This window comes from Mandrillus leucophaeus, unplaced genomic scaffold, assembly GCF_000951045.1.
Source record: "Mandrillus leucophaeus isolate KB7577 unplaced genomic scaffold, Mleu.le_1.0 Scaffold127, whole genome shotgun sequence".
Classification (NCBI taxonomy): domain Eukaryota; kingdom Metazoa; phylum Chordata; class Mammalia; order Primates; family Cercopithecidae; genus Mandrillus; species Mandrillus leucophaeus.
This window is the reverse complement of record NW_012101098.1, coordinates 4,101,266-4,112,781: the sequence shown is the minus strand read 5'-3', so window position 1 is coordinate 4,112,781 and position 11,516 is coordinate 4,101,266. Positions and strand designations below refer to the sequence as shown.

Genomic DNA, 11,516 nt, shown 5'->3' with positions numbered 1-11,516 from the left:
TCTCCAACTCCTGACCTCAGGTGATCCACCTGCCTTGGCCTCCCAAAGTGCTGGGATGACAGGTGCGAGCCACCGCACCCGCCAGAATGATGATTTCTATCATTGATTACAAGTGTTGAGGAGGGTGTAGAGAAAAGGGGGCCCTCTTACACCATTGGTGGGAACGTGAATTAGTACAGCCACTATGAAAAACAGTACAGAAGTTCCTCAGATCATTAAAGATAAAAGCACCACGTCATTCAGCAATCCCACTACTAGGCATAGACTCAAAGCAAATGAAATCGGTGTGTCAAAGAAACGCCTGCATTCATACGTGCATTGCAGCACTATTCACAGGAGCCAAGATATGGCAACAACTTAGGTGTCCAACAACACACGAAAGGATAAAGACAATGTAGATCTATGCCCGATGGAATACTATGCAGCCATAAAAAAGGAGGAAATCCTGTCTCCTGCAGCAACATGGATGGAACTGGAGGCCATTACCCTAAGGGAAATCACTCAGAAACCGAAAGTCAAATCCCATTGTTCTTATGTCGAGTTCAACTTCCTGGGTCCGACGCACAGACTTTGGCTGAAGGACGGATGAACGAATGCACTCAGACACAGGTTTCCAGTGAAAGAGTGGCCTAGGGGATGGGGCCACACAGACACGGAGCAGGGTGTTGTAAAGAGTCAGCAGCTGCTGGGCGCGGTGGCTCAAGCCTGTAATCCCAGCACTTTGGGAGGCCGAGGCGGGCAGATCACGATCACCTGAGAGGTCAGGAGATCAAGACCATCCTGGCTAACACGGTGAAACCCCGTCTCTACTAAAAATACAAAAAATTAGCCGGGCAAGGTGGCGGGCGCCTATAGTCCCAGCTACTCAGGAGGCTGAGGCGGGAGAATGGCCTGAACCCGGGAGGCGGAGCTTGCAGTGAGCAGAGATCGCGCCACCGCACTCCAGCCTGGGCGACAGAGCGAGACTCCGTCTCAAAAAAAAAAGAATCAGCAGCCACGGCTCTGACAAGCTGGCACTGCGGGCCTTTATTTAGTATAGATTTAATGACAAAGACCTTGAGTCAACACATTCGTGGGCAATTCATAGGGTTGTCCCCCTAACCCGGAGGGAGGGACAGAGTAGTTCTGTGCGTGGATGATTAAAGGCCAGGTTCTGATGCGTAAGTAAACTAACTTATCTAGATCAGTTTCTTTACATTCCCCTTGTTACCTAACCTAAGCTTTCGGGCACCAGATAAGAGAATCTGGCTGCCTTCAGCCAAATCTTATTCTGAAGTGTTTGTAAAACGTTCCGGCCTTCCAAGAAGGTTGACATCTTTCTACAAGTTTTCCCACCACCCTGACCGACCTCTTGCATTCTTCCTTATAAGTGGGAGCTAAATAATCTGTCTACATGGACAGACAGTGGAATAACAGACATTGAAGAGTCAGAAGGGTGAGAGGTGGAAGAGGGGCAAGGGATGAAGAATTACCTCTCAGGTACAATGTACATGATTCAGGGGTTAGCTATACTAAAAGCCCAGACCTCACCACGACGCCATTCATCCATGTAACAAAAACTGTACTTGCACTGCCTACCTGTATACAAATGAAAAGTAAAATAATCAAATAAAAGGACAGAGCATTGAGAATCTGGAAGGATATTAGAAAGTTGTGTGCACCCCTTGCTCAGTGTGAACAGGCAGAAAGAGCACACCAGAATTTGGTCTAGCACCTGGTCGAAAATCTTAAGGGCAAGCACATTCCTGTTTGAGTTATCTTTTTTTCTTTTTTGTTTTGAGACAGAGTGTTGCTCTGTCTCCCAGGCAGTCCTGGGTTCAAGCGATTCTCCTGCCTCAGCCTCCCGAGTAGTTGGGATTACAAGCACACGCCACCATGCCTGGCTAATTTTTCTATTTTTAGTAGAGACAGGGCTTCACCCTGTCTCTTATACACATCTAGATGTGTATAAGAGACAGTCCTGGGTTCAAGCGATTCTCCTGCCTCAGCCTCCCGAGTAGTTGGGATTACAAGCACACGCCACCATGCCTGGCCTAATTTTGCTTAAGTCAAGAACTCCCGACCAGCAGAGGCACCTCCTGGCATGTGCCCTGGAGGTCAACAAGAAAGGACAATGGCTCCTGATCCCCGGGGAACCCACATTTGACTAAGAGTGCAAGCTACCAGCACATCCGCACGCCTTTCCCAGCAGGTGTCGGAGCTGATGGATGCTATCTTCGCCTTGCCCTCACCATTTCCGCTCTACGATGGGGCCAGAAATCCCCAAAAGAAACTGCAAAAAGCAGACACATCGCTCCCAAGTGCCACTTGGCACATGACTGAAGCTCAGCCATGCACCACGCAAACGACCTGTCCCAAGGGAGAAAAAAAAGCCATTGGAGTATCTCTCGGTACCTTTGTCGTTCAAGGTTTCTTCTTTTATTTTGCTTACAACTTGTTTGGCTTTGCTGTCATTATTTCCAGCTAAAAGGATAAAAAGAAAAAAGATACAGTGACTTGGATGATCATCCAGAAACTATTAACTGCAAAAAAAAAAAGAGGTTTTTAAGAGAAGTATAACACAAATTTGAAATGTGCCTTTGATGGACTTCCCTTTTTGCTAGCGTTTAACTTGACAGTCATTTTGGCAGACTAAAGCTATGCATTTAAGAGCCATTTTCTTTAGCCTGCATCGGCAGAAAGTACGAATGCATTTCACATTCTACTTTTCAATAATGACAGGGACTCAGGGCACCTGCTGGCGTAATTTGCACGTGAGAGCTGAGAATAGCATAAGCATAAAAATGTGCATTAAAGTGTCAGGATGGAAACGGAATTTTCGAAGGAGCTTTTACACTAGGAACATCCCAGTGTGCACTCACAGACTGCGCAATGCACGTGATCACAGACCGCACTTCCTACTGAGTGCCCACGATTTCTTTCTTTTTCTCTTTTTTAATTGTACTTGAAGTTCTGGGGTACATGCGCGGAAAGTGCAGGTTGCTTACATAGGCATACACGTGACATGGTGGTTTGCTGCACCCATCAACCCCTCATCTAGATTAGGTATTTCTCCTAATGCTATCCCTGCCCTAGCCCTCCAAACCCCCGACAGGCCCCAGTGTGTGATGTTCCCCTCCCTGTGTCCGTGTGTTCCCATTCTTCAGCTCCCACTGATGAGGGAGAAGACGCGGTGTTTGGTTTTCTGTTCCCGTGTTAGTTGGCTGCATGCTCAGGATTTCTTATTCCTGTCTCTGCAGCTCTGTACAACTCTTCAAGTGAGGTTTCAGGAATATGCCTTTAGAAGGATGGAAAGAGGTGTTTTGCCTACAAGGCATGTTACAGCTAAAATAAAGACGAGGAAATCTGGGGTGAAAGAACATTAATTAGGTGTTTATTATTAGTATTATTATTTTTTTTTTGGAGACAGAGTCTTGCTCTGTTGCCCAGGCTGGAGTGCAGTGGTACGATCTCAGCTCACCACAACCTCCACCTCCCCGATTCAAGCGATTCTCCTGCCTCAGCCTCCCGAGTAGATGAGATTACAGGCACCTGCCACCACGCCCGGCTAATTTTTGTATTTTTAGTACAGACGGGGTTTCACCGTGTTGGCCAGGCTGGTCTTGAACTTCTGACCTCAGGTGATCCACCCGCCTGGGCCTCCACAGTGCTGGGATGACAGGCGTGAGCCACCGCACCCGGCCTGGTTTCTTTAATGTCTTAGGAAGTGAGCGTGTGTTAAACAGGAGACTATAGTCTGATCTTTCCATACTCATTTTTTCAAATGTCTTTGACCAGGGAGGTTGCCTTTTAAGGTGTTTCTGAAGGGGCAGCTCTTGAGGGGAATGGAGCTTGGCAAATTCTTCCTCCTTCAGCCTCATCCTTCATTAACCTGTTGGCAACGTGTGGTGTTAACTGCTTTCCAAGGTGAGCAAAGCCCAAAACGCCCTTTCAGAGAGGGTCATGGAAAAAGTGTTGAGAGAAGGGAGATGAGAGCTAGCAGGTGAAGTGCACAGGCTTGAACAAGAACCTCCTGGGTGCCAGGAGAGCTGGAAGGGAGGGTCAGGACACCAGCTTCAAACAGCTGACCTGCAAGGAGCAGGTACCAAGGGGGTGGGGCCAGTCTATCTCCATCCTACCTGCACCCAGCCCGAGCCAGTGAGGTATTCTGAAGTACAGCACCATCCCCGGCTCTGCGTGAAAATACATGACCAAACGATCCCTCTCTCTGGCATTCCTGCATGCTGAGTCAACATAGTGTGTTGAATTTACACACTCTAACACAAGTAAGACGCCACGCGGTTTGATATCCTACCATTGTATTCGGTATTCTTTCTTCTGGATTAAGGCCACGGGCTCCCAAATTAACTACCAGAATGCACTTTTCAAAAAACAATGAGAAGTGTTTTCAGCAAGGAGTTAAAAATTATCTAAGAGAGGAGAGGCAGTGAAACAATTGAAGTTGGAAATGTGTTTGGCTCCAGCGGGAGACGGCTAAGATCAATAGTGTGAAGCCCATCCTTCAGGGCAGAGTAAAAGGAATATCTAAATTGGCACTCCCTTGAAGGAATTCAAAGTTTCAAACATCAGAAGACTGAAGCTGCCAAGGTAATTTGCACCTTTGACTTCCTTAAAGAAATAGAACATGATATACTGTCGTCATATATTTGCTTTCAGAGTCTGTTGGCGCTGAGGAGGTGGCAGGCATTTCAGGGAGGTGGGTTTCGAGGGGAGGGAGAGGAAGAAATAGCCTGAAAGCTATATTCCATCTATAAATGTCTTATGCATCCAACACAAAACAAAACAAGAAAGGATAAAAAAATTCAAAGTCAAGGTAACCTTTACACTGGGGCCTTGTACATTCATGAGCTGATTTATGAAATCTCATGAACTTTTAAAATCTAAGTAGTCATCCACTGCTGGGCGGCTCTGCTGTATCAGTCATCGCAAGATCAAAGGGTGCGGCCAGGCACAGTGGCTCACACCTGTAATCCCAGCACTTTGGGATCTGGGAAGCCGAGGCGAGCAGATCACGAGGTCAGGAGTTGAAGACCAGCCTGGCCAACATAGTGAAACCCCGTCTCTACTAAAAATATAAAAATTAGCTGGGCTTGGTGGTGCGTGCCTCTAATCCCAGCTACTAGGAAGGCTGAGGCAGGAGAATCGCTTGAACCAGGACCCGGGAAGCAGAGGTTGCCGTGAACTGAGATCAGGCCACTGCACTCCAGCCTGGGTGACAGAGCCCAACTCTGTCTCAAAAAAAAAAGCCGGACATGGTGGCAGGCGCCTATAATCCCAGGTACTCTGGACGCTGAGGCAGAAGAATCGTTTGAACCCAGGAGGCGGAGGTTGCAGTGAGACGAGATCGCGCCACTGCACTCCAGCCTGGGCAACAGAGCGAGACTCCATCTGAAAAAGAAAAAAAAGGAAAATCAAAGGGAAACATGCTGAAAGGTGGGACAAAGTAAGAAGGAAGCCTCCGCCTTCCCATGAAAGACCAACGTGGCCAGAAAAAAGCTGGGAGCATCAAAAAAAGCCAGGCGAAGCGATTATTTGGGAAGACCACCTTCATGGGCAGGGCATTTTCCATGGCGGCAAGTCAACACTGGCATAGGACAGAGGCAGCACATTGGAGGAATGGAGAAGGTGGGGTGGCATGTGCGATATCTTCTTTGGCCAACATCACCTTCAGCAATTGTCTCCTCAGATCTGGAGGGAGCTTCTTTAAGGAACTGGATGTGGGACCTTTGCTGGAGTAGTTCCTGCATTTACTGAGCAACTACTGCATGTGCAGAGAAACACTATACAAGTCCCCAATACAGTGCATCTGCCTTCTGCTTCATCCCTCGTATTTAGGGGTCTAGGGAGGGAAAGCATTACGTGTTCTATGTGCAATGGAAATTGGTACCGTCATTACGGAAAACAGTGGAGATGGGGTTTCACTCTGTTGGCCAGGCTGGTCTTGAACTCCTGACCTCAGGTGACCCATTCGCCTTGGCCTCCCACAGTGCTGGGATGACAGGCATGAGCCACCACACCTGGCGTGGTTTCTTTCATGTCTTAGGAAGTGAATGTGCATTGGACAGGAGACTACAGTTGGATGTCCTCATCATTTTTTTTAAGTATCTTTGACCAGAGAGGTTGGATTTTAAGGTGTGTCTAAAGGGGTGGCCTTATTTTTTTTTTTTTTTTTTGAGAGTTCCTCAAAAAATGATCAATACGCCTACCATAGGATCTAGCAATCTCACTCCTCCGTATAGATCCAAAGGAAATGAAATTAGCACTTTGCAGAGACATCTACATTCCCGTATTCATTGCAGATGGGTGCGGTGGCTCACACCTGTAATTCCAGCACTTTGGGAGGCCAAGGCAGGTGGATAACCTGAGGTTGGGAGTTTGAGATCAGCCTGACCAATATGGTGAAATCCCATGTCTACTAAAAATACAAATTAGCTGGGCTGGGTGGTATGTGCCTGTCATCCCAGCTATTCAGGAGGCTGAGGCAGGAGAATTGCCTGAACCTGGGAGGCGGATGTTGTGGTGAGCCGAGGTCACGAAATGGCACTCCAGCCTGGGCAACAAGAGCAAAACTGCATCTCAAATAAATAAATAAATAAATAAACCTACCATAGGATCTAGCAATCTCACTCCTCCGTGTAGATCCAAAGGAAATGAAATGAGCACCTTATGGTGATATCTACAGTCCCATGTTCACTGCAGCCTGACTCACAAGAGCCAAGCTATGAAACCAACCTAAGTGTCCACCTAAGGATGGGTGGACAAAGAAAACGTGGGATTCTACACCATGGAATACCATTCAGCCTTTGAAAAGAAGGGGAACCTGTCCTGTGATACAATATGGATCAACCAGGAGTACATCACATTAAGTAAAATAAGCTGCAGAAAGCCAAATGCCACATGATCTCACCCATATGTAGAGGCTCCAGAAGTCGAACTCACAAGAAAAAGTATTATGGTGATTATTGGCCGGGCACAGTGGCTCACGGCTGTAATCCCAGCACTGTGGAAGGCCGACGCGGGTGGATCACGAGGTCAAGAGATCGAGACCATCCTGGCCAACGTGGTAAAACCCCGTCTCTACTAAAAGTACAAAAATTAGCCAAGTGTGGTGGTGTGCACCTGTAGTCCCAGCTACTTGGGAGGCTGAGGCAGGAGAATTGCCTGAACCTGAGAGGCAGAGGTTGCAGTGAGCCAAGGTCACGCGACTGCACTCCAGCCTGGCGACAGAGTGAGACTCCATCTCAAAAAAAAGAAAGAAAGAAAAGAAAAAGTATTATGGTGATTACCAGGTGCTAGTGGGGTGGGTTGGTGACATTTTGGTCAAACGACACCAAAGGTCAGTTTGACGGAAGGTATAAGTTTAAGAGATCTATTGTACTTAAGGTGACTAAATTAGTGACTTATAGTCTTGAACTTGACTATAATTAGTCACAGTGACTATAATTCATATTTGAAAATTGCAAAGAGAGTAGATTTTACGTGTTTCCAAAAACACACAAAAAGAAACATGTAAGGTAATGGATATGCAAATTAGCTTGAATTGGCCATTCCAGATGGAAACATATATCGAAACCACACTTTGTACACCATAAAAATATGTCACTTGTTTTTGTCAATTAAAATAAGTAAATAGATAATGAAATACAAGTTTAAATATTTTACATGTGTCACATGTACTATTCATGGACCACACAAAGTATATGTGGCACAAAGTCACTTTTAAAAGACAATTATAATTTAGATAACCTAACCCAGCTAGACTTCCTGTGACCTACAAAACTAGATTTCATGATGACCAACACAACCACACCTCATCATACTCTAACCCAACAAAATCTCATTAGGACCGGCCAAAATACACCTCATCATACCCTAACCCAACTAGACCTCATCATGACCTAACCCAACTAAATCTCATTATAACCTAGCCCAAATAGACCTCAACATGACCCAATACAAATAGACATCTTTATGACTAACCCAAATAGACCTCATCAAAACTTAACTGAATCTCATCATGACCAACCACACTAGACCTCATAACTTAACCAAACTAGACCTCATCATGACCTAATACAACAAGATCACATCATGACCAACCTAACTGGACCTCATCATGACCTGACACAGCTAAATCTCATTATAAACCAGCCCAACAAGACCTAATCATGACTGACTGTGACTAGATTTCATCATGACCAACCCAACTACCTCCTCATGACCTAACTAACTCTCATAATGACCAACCCAACTATACCTCATCATAACTGAACCCAGCTTAACTACATCATAACCTAACCCCACAAGACTTCATTATGACCTAATACAACTACATCTCATCAAGGCCAACAAAACTAGTCCTCATCATGACCTAACAAAATCTCATCATGACCAACCCAAATAGACCTCATCACAACCTAATCCAAGTAAATCTCCTCATACCCTAACCCAAGTAGAACTCATCATGACCTAACCAAACTAGACTTCATCATAACCTAACCAAACTAGACCTCATCATGACCTAATACAACTAGATCTCATCAAGACCAACCCAACTAGACCTTGTCATGACCTAATTATATCTCATCATGACCAACGAACTAGATCTTATCATAATATAATCCAACAAGATTACATCATGACCAACCCAACTAGACCTCATCATAACCTAACCCAACTAGATCTTATCATGACCTAATACAACTAGATCCCATCATGAGCAACACAACTAGACCTCATCATAAACAAGCTACATCTCATTATGACAATGAACTAGATCTCATCATAACCTAACCCGCCTAGATCTCATCATGACCTAATACAAGTAGATCTCATCATGAACAACCTACCAGATCGCATCATAGCCTAGCCCAACTAGACTTCATTATGACCTAATACAACTAATTCCATAATGACCAATCCCACTAGACCTCATCATGACCAAACCAAACTGGACTTCATCATAACCTAACCCAACTAGACCTCATCATGACATGAGACAACTAGATCTTATCATGACCTACCCAACTAGAACTCATCATGACCTAACTAGAGCACATCATGACCAACCAAACAGATCCCATTATAACTTAATCCAACTAGATCTCATCATAACCTAATACAACTAGATTTCATCATGACCAATGCACTAGACCGCACCATATCCTACCACAACTGGATCTCACCATGACCTAATACAACTAGATTTCATTACGACCAACCCATCTAGACCTCATCATAACCTAACTAGATCGCACATGACTAACCAACCAGATCTCATCATAACCTAACCCAACTACTACTCATCATGACCTAGTACAACTAGTTCTCATCATGACAAACCCAACTAGACCTCATCATAACCTACCCCAACTACATCACATCATGACCTCATACACGTAGATCTCATCATGACCAACCAATTAGATATCACCGAACATAATTCAATTAGATCTCATCATGACCTAATACAATAGATTTCATAAAGACCAGCCCAACTAGACCTCATCATAACCTAACTCAATTAAATCTCCTCATACCCTAACCCAACTAGACCTCATCATGACCTAACCCAACTAAATAAACCTCATCATAATCTCACCCAACTAGACCTCATCATGACCAAATACAACTAGATCTCATCATGACCAACCCAACTAGACCTCATCATAACCTAACTAGATCTCGTCATGACCAACCAACTAGATCTCATCATAACCTAACCCAACCAGATCTCATCATGACCAACCCAACTAGACCTCATCATAACCTAACCCAACTAGATCTCATCATGACCTAATACAATTAGATCTCCTCATGACCAACCCAACTGGACCTCCTCATAACCTAACTAGATCTCATCATAACCTGACCCAACTAGATCTCATCATGACCTAATACCAATTAATCTCATCCTGACCAACCCAACTAGTCCTCATTATAGCCTAACTAGATCTCATCATGACCAACCAACTGGACCTCATCAGAACCTTACCCAACTAGATCTCATCAGGACCTAATACGACTAGATCTCATCAGGACCAACCCAATTAGACTTCATCATAACCCAACTAAACTTCATCATAACACAACTAGACCCCATCACTATCTACCCTTCCTGAGGACTGTACAAGAGATTTCTTATATTGGAAAAAAGCAGTATAATTTCCTCTTACAAAACAAAAAGATTTTGAGCCCAAACCAGAGTCACTAATCTGTGGCTAAACCTGGCCTGCAGCTAGATATTGTACAAAAAAGTTTTACTGGAACACAGACTTTCCTGTTGTTTTAAATATTACCTATGGGTGGTTACTCACTACTAGGGCAGAGCTCACAGTTATGAGAGAAATATATGAACACATTTATTATCAGTCTCTTTACAGAAAAAGTTTACCAACCCCACCTACATCTTAGATGACATTCCATTAAGCATTATGAAAAAAAATGATCCTCCACCAAAACAATATTTTGAAACAATGAAACTAAGATCTTGTGGACAGATGGGAATTTGAACAACTGATATATGTGTCTCATCATATCAATGTGCTTCAGTTGGACCCAGGTTATAATCTGAATTATTTTACAAGTAGTTGATTATTCTTTAAATATTAATAAATTTTTAATTAAAAATTTGAAGTTAAATATGCTCATCTCTTATTTTGTATTTAATATAAAATTCATTGTGTTCAATGATTTTTTTCATTAATTGACTTTGAATCAAACTGTCTTACAAAATGAAAAAATGCCTCTCTCAGAATAAATCCAATTATCCTCAAAGTCACACAGGGGAGATAAGACTGAATAATTGATTGGATTGACTTGAAGGGTCAAAACTGTAACTCACAGTGAAAATTAAACACTGACATCAGGAGCTCTGTGGGAAAGGAGACAGGTAGGGTGCAGATGTGGTGTTTACTTTCTGTGTATCTCAAGAAAAAAGGCACATTGGTGCTGACATATACTGCTCCTGATGCTCAGTAAACATCATCTAAATGAAGTGGTAACACTTGAGACTCCCATGCACATGCACCAGAAGCTTGCTCACATGTCTTCATTGCTTTGTTCCTACAAAGTCCTCAGTCAACTAGACCTCACTGTGACCTAACCAAACCACATATCATCATGATCTAACTCAACCTGTCATCATGATCTAATCCAACAAGACTTTATTGTGTTGTATTCAACTACCTCATGATGACATAACCCAACTAGACCTTATCATGACCTAACCCAACTAGACCTCATCATGATCTATCCATTAGGCCTCATCATGACCTTCCCAACTAGATCTCATCATGCTCTAACCCAATTAGACCTCATCATGACTTACCCAACTAGACATCAATGTGACCTAACCTAATTAGAACTCATTGGTTCTTAACCCAACTAGACTTCATCATGACCTAGCCAAACCACACATCATCATGATCTGATCCAGCTAGATCTCATCATGCTATTACTGAAGTAGACTTCATTAAGACCTAATTAAATCACACCTCATAATGATCTAACTCAAC

At 43.9% G+C, this 11,516-nt stretch overlaps 1 protein-coding gene across 1 annotated transcript in view; it reads right to left on the bottom strand.

Annotated features, from left to right (window-relative positions):
• The window catches only part of DHRSX (dehydrogenase/reductase (SDR family) X-linked), a 322,723-nt gene that overhangs the window by 297,625 nt on the left and 13,582 nt on the right, over nt 1–11,516 (bottom strand). Inside the window, exon 3 of the mRNA XM_011972124.1 lies at nt 2,395–2,463. Coding sequence (XP_011827514.1) covers nt 2,395–2,463 — 69 coding nt within the window. The remainder of the gene's footprint in view (nt 1–2,394; nt 2,464–11,516) is intronic.